This window comes from Caretta caretta, chromosome 4, assembly GCF_965140235.1.
Source record: "Caretta caretta isolate rCarCar2 chromosome 4, rCarCar1.hap1, whole genome shotgun sequence".
NCBI classification, from domain to species: domain Eukaryota; kingdom Metazoa; phylum Chordata; order Testudines; family Cheloniidae; genus Caretta; species Caretta caretta.
Window position 1 is genome coordinate 99681165 of NC_134209.1, and position 16377 is coordinate 99697541.

Sequence of the window (16377 nt, forward strand, 5' to 3'; positions counted from 1 at the left end):
CCACAGGAAATGCATCCAGTAAAACAGAATACATAGATACATAAATACTTATTGATACAAAGGATATTTTGTGTGGCCATAGTGCTCCACATATCATACAGTATAGTAGTCTTTGAAGATTTCCATGCCTCCAAAGTTGTACATCTCTTACAGATACTACATACATCACAAAAGAAGCATGAGGCTTGATTAATGTTTATAAAATGCATTTAAATCCTCAGATGAGAAATGCTCTTAAGTGTAAAGTTAGTATTTTCCTGTATGTGTGTTTTCTCTTCCTTTTCTTTCTAAAGGTGAGTAAAATAGCATCAACTGTTTTTCTTTCAATCATCATCGCAAAGCTGGGTGAAAGATATGGGGCCTGATTCTCCACTATTTTGTACTTTGTGAAATTATTTACATCTCTGTGCAAAGTGAATATAAAACGCAATCAGATCAAAATGACAGTGTTTTACACCGACTGTGCATATCTGTAGATGACAACATAAGGTGCAAGGCAGTGTGGAGAATCTGGATGGATAGATAGAAGTAGATTCCCTGAGCTTTGTGTAGAGCCATGCATGTTTATGGTGTTATACAAATAAGAATCAAACTCTCTAATATTTGACTCCAATCCAACTCCTGTTGAAGTTTATAGGACTCCTTCCCCTGCACTTGCCAAAGGGAGCTACCTCTGCATAAGGATGACAGCTTCTAATTAGGCCTTGATTATATGTCCTCCTGTAAACCTAAACACCTCTTCACTTTGGCAGTTTGTCTTAATCCTGCAAACTGATCTGTGCAGTGGGCCCCCATGGTCAGGCCCAGCATGGCTTATATGACTACATGATCCAAACCAAACCATGACAGCTGGGGCAGCACAGGGGCTGAGACTGAGGGCAACAAGCCAGGCTGGCTGGGTTCCGTTCCCGGCTCTGCGCTGAGTCGCTGGGAGCTTGGGTAGGTACCTGCTCTGTGCCTCAGTTTCCCGGGTGTAAGAGCGGGATATTAAAGTGCCAGGGAGGGGCGGGGAAGGCGAGGGGCAAGCCTGCGGGCTGCTGGGAGTGGCTCCCTAGCACAGCCGCTGTGTGGCGCGGCCGAGGTGCTTGTGATGAATTAAGAGGCGGGCAGAGCGTTTCCCAGGTGCTAACCCGACGCCCGCAGCGAACCCAGCCCGGACGGGACGGGGGCAGCCACAGCGTGGCCGGGCACCGTGAGAGGCAGCTACTGCCCGGACCCTGAGCGCGCCGTGACCGCGGCCCCGAGCCCGCCCAGACCCCGGCACGGCAGCGGCGCTCATGGCCTCCGGGCCGGGCCAGGGAGGCGCTGCCCGTGAGCGGCGCGGGGCGGCTGGGCTCAGCGGTGCCTGGCGCCCCCAAGGAGCGGGCGAGCCGCGGCGGCGCTTCCGCAGGACGGCCCGAGCCCTGGCGCATCTCTGCGGACTCAGCTTGTGGCGGAAAAGGTGCGTGGGCCGGGCGGCGGGGACAGGGCTCGCAGGCGCTCCCGGTCCCATCGGCCCGACCCGGCCACCACAGAGCGGGCCCCGCTCGCCCCAGAGCAGCTCAGCCAACTCCCCCCGGCGGCCGGAGCGAGGGGCGGCGGCGGCAGCTCCCCAATGTAGGCTCAGCCCTGCCCCGCGAAGCGCAAAGGGGTGTTGGCCGTTGACGTCAGTGGGCGCAGGACTGGCCCCAGAGCGGGAAAGGGGCTGCAGGGCGAGGGCAGGAGGCGGCCAGGAGCGGCCCCGCCTGTCTCAGTCATTAGCAGCCACTGTACGCAGGCAGACGTTGCTGGCGTTTAATTAGTAATAGCCGTAGCTAGAGTCGCTGGGGTGATCTGATCGTGTCTGTCAGCATAACAAAAATCATTGCCGCTGTTGTCAGGTTCTGCCCCACCACCAATTTTAAAATCAGTTTCCCCTAAAAATCGCAGCACTCTGCTGCTGAGACATTCACCAAGATACTGAGATTTAGGAAGAGATTCTCCACTGTGACCATATCCAGGACCTCAGACTCAGGACTAAACTACTTGGCCGTGTCTTTTAAAACTTACTGCTATAGATACTCTTGAGGGCATTTCTGTGCCAAAAAAAATTAAAAATTCTGCACACAATATTTTAAAATTCTGCAAATTTTATTTGTCAAATAAATGTGGAAGCTCCACCTTGGCATTGGGGCGCACAGGCCACTGGCTGCACAGAGGTGGGACTTGGGGGATCACCGTGCAGCTCCTCCCTGGGATATGGACTCAGCGGCGAGGTTGCACCTAACCCTGACACAGCACAAGAGACAGGCTTTTGAGCTTACACAGAGCTCTTCAGGTCTAAAGAAGACCCAAAGAAAAGTTTTATGTAAGCTTGACACCTTGTCTCTTTCACCACCAAAAGTTGGCCCCATAAAAGATATTATCTCACCAACCTTGTCTCTTTAATATCCTGGGGCCAACTTCACACAACAACACTGCATACAAAACACTTAATAGGCAGCTAGCAAGCTGAGATCACTGCCTGTCATGCTGACCAATATTGTCTCGTTGTTTCCTTGTACTCCCTCTTCTTTGTCTGCATCAGTTTGTTGCTGCTTGTCTTAAATTTAGGCTGTAAGCTCTTTAGGGCAGGGAGTGTCTTTTTGTTCTTTGTTTGTACAGTGCCTAGCACAATGGAGTCCTGGTCCTTTTATTAAGGACCCCAGGCACTATGGTAATACACATAAATAAAAATAATAATGATTATTTGCTCAGTGGCAGCCAAAACTTCAAATTTGGTTATTGGAGCTGTGAGCCTTTTTGCTCAAGAAAATTAAAATGTTGTTTTACTGTTGCTGCCTAGGGTGGTCAAGGGACATTTCTCTGCATTCTGTTTGTTCTAGTTTGGATGATTGTGCCAGGGTTTCTAACTTTCATTCTCTTGGGTGCATCCGACTCTCACTTAATTTTATAGGTTGAGTTTTAATATAAGCTAAAATGTCATTTCTATCACTAATCTGGGAATGTGAGACCAAATAACTTATTTTAAATTCAAAATACTAAGATGTAAATAATATTGTGGACAGCGCCCGTCCATCTGGTTTAAAATCTCGATCTGGTCATGTAGAGTGGAATTAGTCTAATCCTTCACTAGTGCTGCCTGTTGATGTTTAGCAATAACTATGACTTTGCCCATGAATATGTTTTTCCTTGGTTCCTGCTCTTCAAGTCATTAGAGAATGTGGAGCTGGAAAGGCTGTACACTTGGGCCATTTGCTCATATATGCATAGAGTCTGGGAATGCCTTTTGGGCATATATATCCATAGGCTTGCTTTGTGTATATATATCCATAGGCTTGCTTTGATTACATTGGTTGGGGGAAACATAGCACTGCAGAAGTTGAGACAGTGAGAACAATATTTCCATCAAAGCAATACATTCTGAAGGTCAGGTGGCCTGGTCATAAAAAAACTTTGTTAAACATGCTTGTGCACTGTCTTGTGTTAATTTGTTGGTATTTAAATGTGATTTCAGAGGGAAATCACTGATGCAGGTCACCTTCCTTTTCCTACTCTCTCAGTATCTGTGTAAAGTGATTTTACCAATATGTCAATTGTATATTACAATGAATGGACAATATATTTTTTTATTACTAGGTCACAGTGTAAAGACAAAACATTGAAACAATGTGAATGCTTGATGTGGTAGCCTGATGAATCTGGCATCCATGTATAGCTTCAAGCATATAGATCTAATTTTTCTACTGGTTTTCCTCTAGAGATCCAGAAGTGTTTAAATTTGTCACCTTTTATATTTGCCTGTTCCTAAGGATAATTGGCTAGACAGGCCATATCTGTTTTTCATTCCAGCATAGCAGTTTATAGCTTTTGCAAAACCTCAGACAACAAGAGATCATCTTCCAAACTAAAACACATCACTTATAATGATGCTCAAGTCCATCATGAAATACTTGTCCCCAAATGTGTCAGTTTTGACCTCCTTAAGAATGCCCCTAACCTGGGCCAATGCAGCCCTTCACTCAGTTTTTGCAATATATTCCAAATGGATGACAGCCAAGTAATGATAATTAAAAAACAAATAAATTATTTCAGTGCTCTGGCTAGACTAACAACCCAGCATATATGGTGAAATGTTCTTTGAAGGTATTCAAGTATATTGCAACTGGTTGGAGAGTAGGGTGACTGGATGTCCCGATTTTATAGGGACAGTTCCGATATTTGGGGCTTTTTTTTAATATAGGTGTCAATTACTGCCCCCCAATTTTTCACTCTTCCTATCTGGTCACCCTAATGGGGAGCTCTCACCACACCAGCCAAAAGCAAAAACATTTTAGAAAAATTCACAGAAAATTCATGTTGGCATAAATTATACATGTAGGTATTGTAGAGTGTCTATAACTGTTCTAGGAATGTACATGTAATGTCAAACATGGGCTCTTTCTTCCTTGATCTTTTAGGGCCCTAGCAAGCTGCTTAACCTTTTAACCAAATGAATAGTCCAATCAAAATAACAGAATGTTTAAACTTAAGCAGATTCGTAAATGATCAAGGGCTTAGAATGATTTTCTTAATTTATTTAAGAAACTTTTTGAATACTCTGCTTTCTGTCTAGATATGTTGGAAAGAGTCCAGTAATACAGTGGGCAATATTTCACATGAAGAGGCAGACACGTCTTGGAAGTGATCTCTTATTCAACATCAACAATTATTCTACAACTAAGCTTGTTGGTATTTTTGATATTTGTGCTATAACTCTGCCATAATTGGTACCTGTGGTCCCAATCCTGCATTTAGATATGCCCATGGACCTGTGTGTCCATGAAGAGCCTCATTGACTTCACTGGATTCTGCACAGGTGTAAGGACCTGCCTGTGCAGATCAAATTGCAGGTTTGGTGCCTATGCATTTTTGTGGCAAAAATTCCTATTAATTTCTGCAGGACATCTGGGTATGCAAGGATCAGGTTTTATGCAATTATTAATCTAGTTCTAATGAGGGATTGTTAAGCTTTTTTCCTGTGTATCTTTTGTCTAACAAAAATTAGATATTTGTTCCTGTATAATCTTAAAATGTATCTGAGTATACTAAAACTTCTCATTTAAGATAACTGAAAATATAAAAAGAAAAGGAGGACTTCTGGCACCTTAGAGACTAACAAATTTATTTGAGCATAAGCTTTCATGAGCATTCCGATGAAGTGAGCTGTAGCTCACGAAAGCTTATGCTCAAATAAATTTGTTAGTCTCTAAGGTGCCACAAGTCCTCCTTTTTCTTTTTGCGGATACAGACTAACACGGCTGCTACTCTGAAACCTGAAAATATAATATTTATCATAAGTATTTTAAAATAGATTATGATTACCTCAAAAAGATGGGGAAAAGAAGAATGTTGTCAACATGTTCAAACACTTCCCCCTCCCCCCCCTCCCCGCCCCAAGTCATTCAGTGGGGTCAGAGTGGAACATACTTGTAACAAAGTCACAATGAAGTAGGTTGAAACTCCCAGCCAAATCCTTCACAGAACAATCTAGTTATTGCTAGAATTGTTTGCATATTTCAGTGCATTCAAATAAAATGATTTCCTTATAAGAGTTTTACAGTATATATGAATTATGTTAATTAATGAATGCGTGTCTTGGAAATGTTAGCCTGCATTTGTGGAACAAAAATAAAACCAAAATAAACACACCACTCAAACAGATACCCATGACTACTGTAGAAACCTTTATTCTATTTAAAATACATTCAGTGTCCATAGGGACAAGTAGAATACAGTAAACAGGAATACATATACTAATGTTTACATTTTTACTTTTGTTTTAGAGGGGAGATTTTGAAAAGCTGAAGCGTCTGTTGTATATTTGCCCTAAAGAGAGAAGCCAGCAAGATCTCAGGGAGGTAAGGAAAATAAAGCACTTTATTTGATAAATAATTAATCCAATGATACTAGGGCACAGTGATGATTTTCTTATGTCATTTTATTTTTGTAGATAACCATTTAACTTATGCAAACATAATTTAGAAAGAAAAAAACTGTACTAATACAGCATGCAAAATTAGTAATTGCGCTGAATGTTTAGACTGCTTCACCTGAAACTGATTACTACTCCCATCTGTTCAGACTTGAGTATTTGAAGACTATTCTGTCTGATCTCAGTTTCCAGATTTTGAGGGAACTCCACCCAACTATTTCTACTGTGGTGTTAAGGGATAGCAGATCACAGGCCTCCAATGTAGACACACTAACATTAGCAGTGTATGTGGGTGGCCCTGGAGAAACTTGACCTATATGGGTATACTTGATTATGCAAAAATTCTATACTATTAAGCTTATGAAGGTAAATTCAGATACTCGAATCCACTTCATACTTCAAAAGTAATAAAGTAGGTTGGGTGATTGGTATCAAATAAGGGGAGGGAAGAAAAAAGCAAAAAAAAGAACAAAAAATAAAGGGAGGAAAAAGAAAGGAGTGGAGGAGAAAGGAGAGCGACATCTCATTTTCCATCCGCTAGGAATCAAAGATTTCTAAAATGTCAGATCAAATCTTTTCAAGTCCACTTCTCCAAAAATTTATGCACGCTTTTGCTGCCAGGTCATCCAAGCCTCTGTGCCAGTCTTCTATCCCTAGAGGCAGTCTGTTCTTCAATCTGAGCTCTTTGGCTACAAGCACTGCTCTAGAGACCCAAGCTTTCTGTGAGTTTCAGAATTTCCAAGGTGATGGGATGGATCACAGCTCTGGGAAGTCATTTTTAAGGAAGTATCCATGATCATATTAATCCTCCTGCCTACTTCTAGCCAAAAGGACTGTATCCTGGGACAGTCCCAAAACATGTGAGCCAGGGTGGGTTCGGGAGCCCCCCGTCTCAAGCAGCACTCCATTTTGGTAAGGCCCAGGCACTCAAACCTATGTGAGGACCAGAATGAATGAAATAATGTTTTCTGCTGGATCAGCCTTAATCATGGATCAGTAGAAGAGGTTTCTAATTTTTTGCAAGGCACTTTTCCATGGGCTAGGGTTCAAGTATGTATGCCAATCTTTGTTCCAGGCCTGGCACAGGCAATCTAAGTTAGGGAGTGTCTTTTGGACCAGGAAGTCATAACAGGCTACAGATGATTGGGTGAACCTCTGGAGCTCTCTCCATATCAACACCTATTCAGGAGTTTCTGATGCTCCCAGCGCATCAGGACCAAATATGTCCTTCAAGAGATGCTTAAGCGGCTGGTAATGCCAGGCAGCTACATCAGGTAGGTTGTATTGGTTCTGGAGTGCTTGGAATGGGAGAAACTGATCCACAATTAAGAGACCCAAGCTATCCCCTTATCCATCCACTCTCTCTGCATTAATATTTTCTTGATCATTTTCAGCACTGGATTGCCCCAAAGTATAGCATCAATGAATGAGAAGGGGTGGAATTTACATTTTTTAGCCATGTTTGTCTGGTAGTCAATATTGTGGGGGACATTTTACAATCATAGAATCATAGAATATAAGGGTTGGAAGGGACCCCAGAAGGTCATCTAGTCCAACCCCCTGCTCAAAGCAGGACCAATTCCCAGTTAAATCATCCCAGCCAGGGCTTTGTCAAGCCTGACCTTAAAAACCTCTAAGGAAGGAGATTCTACCACCTCCCTAGGTAACGCATTCCAGTGTTTCACCACCCTCTTAGTGAAAAAGTTTTTCCTAATATCCAATCTAAACCTCCCCCACTGTAACTTGAGACAATTACTCCTCGTTCTGTCATCTGATACCATTGAGAACAGTCTAGAGCCATCCTCTTTGGAACCCCCTTTCAGGTAGCTGAAAACAGCTATCAAATCCCCCCTCATTCTTCTCTTCTGCAGGCTAAACAATCCCAGCTCCCTCAGCCTCTCCTCATAACTCATATGTTCCAGACCCCTAATCATTTTTGTTGCCCTTCGCTGGACTCTCTCCAATTTATCCACATCCTTCTTGAAGTGTGGGGCCCAAAACTGGACACAGTACTCCAGATGAGGCCTCACCAATGTCGAATAGAGGGGAACGATCACGTCCCTCGATCTGCTCGCTATGCCCCTACTTATACATCCCAAAATGCCATTGGCCTTCTTGGCAACAAGGGCACACTGCTGACTCATATCCAGCTTCTCGTCCACTGTCACCCCTAGGTCCTTTTCATCAAAATGTTAGTAGGCTGAACCTAAAATTCCTGCCAATGGAAGGTGATGGATCAACTCCTGTTCCACCAGCAGCCCAGGGAGTGATCTTTTCTGTTATGTTCTGGAGTGACAGGGCTGCCTGCCTGCAGATAAGTCCGTATGATAATGCTGCAAGTTGGAAAAGCCTCCCAATGTGATTGAGAGTTGCAGTTTAAACGAAGCCAGTCTTGTCCTCCCACCCACTGGAATAGAAACTGGGAGACCTTTTGGGATACACCATGTTCAGGGAAGGACACATTCATTTTGATAAAAAGAAAAGGAGTACTTGTGGCACCTTAGAGACTAACCAATTTATTTGAGCATGAGCTTTCGTGAGCTACAGCTCACTTCATCGGATGCATACCGTGGAAACTGCAGCAGACTTTATATATACACAGAGAATATGAAACAATACCTCCTCCCACCCCACTGTCCTGCTGGTAATAGCTTATCTAAAGTGATCATCAGGTGGGCCATCAGGAGCGTGAATTTGTGTGGGGGGGTGGAGGGTGAGAAAACCTGGATTTGTGCTGGAAATGGCCCACCTGATGATCACTTTAGATAAGCTATTACCAGCAGGACAGTGGGGTGGGAGGAGGTATTGTTTCATATTCATTTTGATGACATTAATTTTGCCCCAAAGGCTAAGAGCATGGGATCTCCATATGCCCCAATCTCTCACTACCTGAGCTAAAATGGACTCTAAATTAATTTTGACCAGATTCTCCATCTCATTGGGGATGATTTTCCCTAAATATTTAATCCGTTTGGGTTGCGCTTAATATTCCAATTATCATAGATTCCCCTATGAGCTTGTTTACTTATACCCAGAATTTCCAGTTTTTTCCAATTGTTTTTACATCCCTAGAGGTTTCCAAATGCATTAATTAGATTTAATAGGCTAGGAACAAAATCTTCAAGTTTAGATACAAGAACAAAAGCATCATCCGCATAAAGCATGATCTTGTGCTCCATTTGGCCTATCCTGATGCCATGTATATATTGACTTGTATAGTTAGCAGTAGCTAAAGGTTCTAGGGCTAGGTCAAACAGCAAAGGTGAAAGGGGAATGGTTTTAAAGTAATGCCCTGGGTGACAGCCCTGGAAGAGGGATTCATACGAAGAAGTTTAATGTAGGAGATAAATTTGGCAGTCAGTTTAGCAAGCATGTAAAAGTAATCCATGTGTAAAAGGTGTTCTCTGACATCATAGCAGCTAGAGGCTCCTTTGACTCATCAAAACTGCAGACTTCTTGGATGCAATCAGTTGACACAAATTGTCAGCTCATCTGTTTAACTTGTTGACTTATCTGTTAAAAATACTTAACACTTACCACACTAATGCAAACTCCAAAAAGCATCAGGCCTGCATTTTCAAACTAGGATGCCTAAAGCTAGGTGTCTAATAATATGGATTTAGATACCACACCATAGTTATCACTGTGTGAAAACACTGCCCATCAGATTTTACCAGATCTAATTAAAGTGCTGTGCTACATTGTTGGGGGAGTGAGGCAACTGCCCTGTGTGGTGTCCATTCCCTTTCACTCGTCCCCAAAGTGCTTCTTGCTCACTGGGACATGGAACCACATCAGTTCTGCTACAGGGGAACTCTTCACTGCCATGAATAAGGGGGTAGAATTTGCTCCTTAGGGAGTATTCCATATTCCTATTTATACTGATGTTGTGTGATCTTGCGAGTCACAGAACTATCCAGGGTAAATAAAGAACAAAGTGTGTTTCTCTTTACCCACATATCTCAATGAACAATAAAGAGAGAAGAGTATGACTTCATTATGAATAATTTTGAAATCTTGCAGTGGATCTTTACATATATACCAAATATATAGGGTAAAGTAATGAGTTAAAGATCTGTGAAAACTGTTTAGATACTATGGTGCTGAATGTCCACATTAGACCAAATTCTTTTCTGAAAATGTAGTTGTTTAGACTTTGATCATACTTCAGAGACCAAGTATAGGATTATAGCTTTTTCTCCCCCCTTAGAAACTGGGTGGGGACAAGGGAAGGGTCATATTTTTATGCACTTTAAATTTTAATATCCCTAAGTAAATTGGGTAATCATCTCTCAAGTACTAATGGACAAAGAAACTTACATTTCATTTTGTTAACTATGACCTTTTAGAGGTCAGATTTTTGTTTAATTTTTCCAGTATAAAAAGCTTTTATGTAAACACAAGGATCATTCTAAAGCATCTGACCAATATTGACAAAAGTTGTTCCCCTTTTGAAAGACTGCATCATGTGAGTTGTGTGGAGGTGACTGAGAAGCTAGGAGTCCTTTCACATAACACAATTCAGATCTGAGTCATTGCCAGTCACTTGTTACCCATAGTATAATAAAAATAAATCATTTTTCTAAATTTGATAAATCTGCTAATGATTTAAACTCCATTAACTCATTGACCATGGATCTGTAGTGTCTTCCAGTTGATTGTGTGGAATTTTAGCAGTAGCTTGGCCTTAGGGATGCTTTAGAATGAGACTTGGCCTTAGGGATGGATTCAAGCTCCTGGATCCACCAAAATTTCCTCCTCCTCATTTTTTGAATCTTCTCAGACAGACCCTTTCATCCATCTGCCTACACTGACAGCTTGTCTGTCCCTCAGTTCTGCTTTCCCATGATGGCAACAACCCCACCAGGCTCTTCCTCCTACACAGGCAGCCCAGTCCTGTGCTGCCAAGTCCCATCCTGGACAGACTGTGTCCTTGCTCAATTTCCCACTTCAAGGACCCAGTCAGAGCTGACTCTTTTCTATCAAACCAGTATCAAGCTGGCAGTCTGTCTTCTCCTGAAGCAGGGCCAGCTCTAGGTTTTTTGCTGTCCCAAACAAAAAATTTGCCACCCCAAGCTCCGAGAGCGCAACTGCCCAAGCAAAAAAAAGGGTGGCCGGAATGATGCCCCTGGAATTGTGCCGCCTCAAGCACGTGCTTGCTTTGCTGGTGCCTAGAGCCGGTCCTGTCCTTAAGGTACCGATGGAGTGAAATTCACAACTAATGGGGTACTTCAAAAACTGTCACAAGGCAGAATGGCAGTGTGGTGAGCAGATGAACCTGTTCCCTTATCCTCCTTCCCCATGCTATGACATGACTTGAAAGACTGAGAGGAGAGACAATGTCCATAGTGCCTCTCTTACTTGCATTATCCTGCTGCAGCAGCATCAGGTGTGTGGCTAGCAGCAATCAGTCGAGAGGCTTGTTGCCTCCTTTAGCCCTCCTGATATGAGAGGTATCAGCTCACTTTACCTTCTCCCCGTGCCTAAATTTGGTCTCCTACCAGTATGCTGCTAACCAGCAAAATCCAGCTGTGAAGTGTCCATCTACAGCTGCTTTTCTGCGTCTCTCTGATTCACTACCAGCTACTATAACTGCTTGAGTACTGGAACTTTTGAATTCTGATCCCTGTCACAGGGATCCATTGGTAATCTACCCTTACATGGTTCTCTTCCAGACTTGACCTAACTAGAAACTTTCAAATTTGTATATTGCATGGTCCTATCCTAGAAATTCCATCTATCATAATATAAGTTGGTGGATATCAGAGTGTAAAAAACAAAAAAAACCAAAAGTAGCGAATTTGTTAGAATATTTTTCATCTGTATAACTTTTAATTCAGACAAATTATCTGGTTGTGCTGCTGAAAGTGAGATTCTGACATGCAACAAACGTTCTTAGTGCCAAATTCTGTACTAAGATATGTGCATGTGGCACCCTTTAATTATGTCTGGAGTAACATCATGGGGCCAAACTCTGCTCTCAGCTACAGCAATGTAAATGCAAAGCAACTCTGACTTTTGTGGAGGTACTAGTGGTGTAAATACAGAGTAACTAGGGGCAGAACTTGGCCCCATGTCTATTAGGCAAGCTCGAGATTAGAGTCACATTCTGAGACAGACAGGGTGAGGAAAGGAAATGGTAATAGTAATACAATAATGTGATTACTAAATCATGACATTCACAACACAGAATCCATCATGTTCTGAGAAAATCTTAAAATATAGAGATAGCCCAATGCATTTGGAAGAAGCATGATGCAAAAAAAAAAGTACTATTTTCCTTTGTTCCTTATGAACAAGATCCCTACTTTAAAGGGGTTGAGAAGACTTTGTTAGCAGTATCCTCTCAGTCACAAATTTGGTCCTGAATATATATGCACACAGCTCCTGTCTCCCACTGAGTGTAATGGTGCTTGGAGCCCCCAATGAGTATAGAATTTGGCTCTCAAAACCCTGAACTGGAGCTGGGATGGAGGCCAGCCATTCTAGTGGAAGCCTTGGGAGGCATAGTACCTGAAGTAGGCCCAGTGCTTCTTGGTGCTGTTTTGAGGGCAAGGAAAGCATGGCTACCCTACAACCCGTAAGGAGAGAAAATCATCCACTCTCCTATATACTGGCAGGTGTGGAAAATGGGGCAGGGCCATGGAAGCCAACAGCATACTAGTCTTGCCGAGCTCAAGCACTGCTGTTGTGCCTGGGTCCTACATGAGGGCCAAGGAAATGGAAGATTCTTCCACCCTCTTCCTCTGCCTGGGCACACACGCAGGGGCTCAACTTGACCACAGTGTAGTTTACAATTTCTCTGGTGTGTTATCTGAGCCTGTTATTAAATTGAAGTGTGCTGTCTTTTTTTTCCCAAGATACAAACGTGTCTGAAGAAGAACAGAACATTTCAGTGTTTACCTCATAAAACACAGCTCCAACTTTGCCATGCTGTCGTCTACCAAGAGTAAGTAAGAGACAAGAATGCTACTGTTTCCTTCAGAAACCGAGGTCAGAACATATACATTTTTCAACAAAACTGTAACTCTTTGAATTAAATATTAATCATACTTCAGAAACACTCACCCCATTAAAATAAAATATTGACAAGCAGAGTGTGACAGGGCTGGGGGAAACCCCGTCCTGTGCAGGGCGAGTGTGCCCGCTTCTCTTAGGGAATGTTGGGGGGGGGGGGCATATGTACCTTACTTCTATGTCCCTCCCAACCCGAGTCCAGACACTCATCCTTATCAGCAGGGTGGTGCAGCCTAGTGGCCAGAGTACATAAATTCACCATTGTCAACTGGGCAGTAAGGCCTAGTGGCTAATGTCAGTCAATCCGCCCCTTTTTGCAGGGCAGTAAGGCGCCTAGTGGCCCAAGTCAATAACTTCATCCCTTTTTGCAGAACAATAAGGCCTAGCGGCCAGGGTCAATAAATTCGCCATTGTGAGTGGAGCAGTAAGGTCTAGCGGGCACAGGGGGAGGGGTTGCACCCTCAGCAGAGGGGTCCAGGCCCTCCCTCTCCACCGGACCCCAGCCCAAGGCCCTGTTAGTGGCTATAGCGTGGGCCACTGAGTCAGCGGGGAAAGGCTCCGACAAAAACACACTGACTCAAGGCTTTGGCTCACTCACCTGTCCGCTGTCTGATTCCCCTGGGCTGCTTCCTGCCGTCGTCCCTGCTGCTGTGGTCTGGGCATCCCTGTTACCTTTAGGTTCTCCGGTCTGCCCTTTCTCCGGCATCTCCATACCCAGCGTGGCCTTTGGGGTTGCCTTGGAGTCTGCCTGGGCTGCGGCATCCCCAGCTCCTACAGTCCCGGGCTTCCTCTGGGCCCTGGTTGGAGTGGCTGGCATGCATCCTTCTTCCACAGCAGTCCACCCCAACTGAGGTGAACTGCTCCCTTTTATACCAGTGCACCTGGAGCATTCCCAGTAGAGTAACGTGGGCATGTCTTCCTCAACCCACAATGTAGGGTTAACCCTTCCCCGTCCAGCGCAAGGTGAGTGCACCCCGTCACCCAGAGCTATATAATACTTCTCTGGTATTTGGTGATTTGGACCGCAGTCCTGAAATGGAAAGCTTCCATACCTGAGATTTAAAAATCCAGTTGGAATGCAAGATCATCAGTGTGCTAATACAAAAGGCTTCTCCCAAGAAAATACAAAAATAAAGACATAACTATTTAAATTAAAAGATCTCTCCAGGATCCAAGCAATTTAACCACTTCCTGCAGTAAGTCCTGGCTCCCACCTGCCTGACCCCCCAGAAAACCACCTTACCTTTCAATGTCTTGGCCCTCTTGTATCCTGTAATGAACTCGACATCACACTGATGTGTGGATATAGCTGGCTTTTGGGAAAGGCAAGTTCTTGCAGTGCAGAAACTGGACCTTTTGGTGTGAAATATACCATGGAACAGTGAAACATGGACTCAGAGATATCTTAAAACCTCTTTTATGCTTGCCCCACCCCCGAGACAATATTAATCCTGGCTATGAAATCTACTCTTTTGTTTGAGCAGCATTAAAATTTGAGAACAAATCCCTCTACCCATGCAACTTCAGCAAGTACATTTTCAGATTATAAATATGGTCTTCTTACATGCTGTCCTGTATCAGAAACGTTGTGGGAGCATGATGTTTTGTTCAAAAGGAATATGCATAATTAGCAAACAACCTCTACATTTAGTGACAGTTAAGGCTGTGGCAGAGCATACCCCACCCACCCACAATCTTAAAAAAGTGGAAATAAGCTAAGCATTGTGACTTGTGCATTTCTTTCCACCTTCCTGTGGCCTACAACTCTGTTGATTAACACATTTCCAGCACTCCATAAGGCTTTTACTTCCATCTCCAACAGATACACAACAGCTTCATCAAATTTGCACTCTACCTCAGAGCCTTAACAGTGATCTCAGCAGTGATAAAGCTCAATAACTTCCCACTTGCATGGAATGTGTGACATCCAGATGAACTCCTGTTGATAAAATCAATATAAAAGAGGGTTGAGGTTTTGCATTACAGATCCAAATTTAATAAAGTTGGCATAGAAATAGCTTTGCTATAGCCTGTAGCAACAACATGTTACACCAGTAGATCTGCCTATTGCTCTCCCTCTTTCCTGCCACTATGAAGCAAACCTTTCAACTAGGGCTGTCAAGCAATTAAAAAAAGTAATCACGATTAATTGCGTGATTAAAAAAATTAATCATGATGTTAAACAATAATAGAATAGCATTTATTTTGGGGCTCTCAAGTGATTAAAAAAATTAATTGCGATTAATCGCGTGATGAAAAAAATCATAATTAATCACACTATTAAACAATAATAGAATACCACTTCAGATTCTTAAACCTTGGGTCAACTGCTGTATTTATCCTTAGAAATCTCACATTGGTGCCTTCTTTGAGTTTTGTCAAATCTGCAGTGAAAGTGTTCTTAAAATGAACAACATGTGTTGGGTCATCATCCGAGACTGCTATAACATGAAATATATGGCAGAATGCAGGTAAAACAGAACAGGAGACATACAATTCTCCCCCAAGGAGTCACAAATTTAAGTGCAGCAAAGAGTCCTGTGGCACCTTATAGACTAACAGACATATTGGAGCATGAGCTTTCGTTGTCACATGCATTCGACGAAGTGGGTATTCACCCATGAAAGCTAATGCTCCAATATGTCTGTTAGTCTATAAGGTGCCGCAGGACTCTTTGCCGCTTTTACAAATCCAGACTAACACGGCTACCCCTCTGAAGCTTCACAAATTTAATTAACACATTATTTGTTTAACGAGCATTATCAGCATAGAAACATGACCTCTGGAACGATGGCCAAAGCATGAAAAGGCATATAAATCCTTAGCGCATCTGGCATGTAAATATCTTGCGATGCCAGCTACAGCGGTGCCATGCGAACCCCTGTTCTCACTTTCAGGTGACATTGTAATTAAGAAGTGGGCAGCATTATCTCCAGTAAATGTAAACAAACTTGTTTCTCGTAGCAATCAGCTGAACAAGAAGTAGGACTGAGTGGACTTGTAGGCTCTAAAGTTTTATGTTTTGTTTTTGAGTGCAGTTATGTAACCAAAAAAACCCTATATTTGTAAGTTGCACTTTCATAATAAAGAGATTGCACTAGAGTACTTATATGAGGTGAATCGAAAAATACTGTTCCTTTTATCATTTTTACCATGCAAATACTTGTAATCAAAAGTAATATAAAGTGAGCACTGTCAAGTTGTATTCTGTGTTATAATTGAAATCAATATATTTGAAAATGTAGAAAAACATTCAAAAATATTTAATAAATTTCAATTGGTATTCTATTGTTTAATAGTGCGATTAATCACAATAAGTTTTTTAAATTGCGATTAATTTTTTTGAGTTAATCGCGTGAGTTAATTGTGATTAATCAACAGTCCTACTTTCAACCTTTAAATATACCAACAAGGGACACCTGCAGATC

At 42.7% G+C, this 16377-nt stretch overlaps 1 protein-coding gene across 4 annotated transcripts in view; it reads left to right on the top strand.

Moving 5' to 3' along the window:
* Positions 1–1089: 1089 nt before the first annotated feature.
* LOC125635899 (cyclic nucleotide-binding domain-containing protein 2) overlaps positions 1090–16377 on the top strand; it is an 82109-nt gene continuing 66821 nt past the window's right edge. For all 4 annotated transcript variants that reach the window (XM_075127912.1, XM_075127913.1, XM_048848246.2 and 1 more), the window contains exons 1-4: positions 1090–1441; positions 4574–4685; positions 5784–5858; positions 12793–12881. In XM_075127912.1, coding sequence (XP_074984013.1) covers positions 1278–1441; positions 4574–4685; positions 5784–5858; positions 12793–12881 — 440 coding nt within the window. In that variant the 5' untranslated portion in view covers positions 1090–1277. The remainder of the gene's footprint in view (positions 1442–4573; positions 4686–5783; positions 5859–12792; positions 12882–16377) is intronic.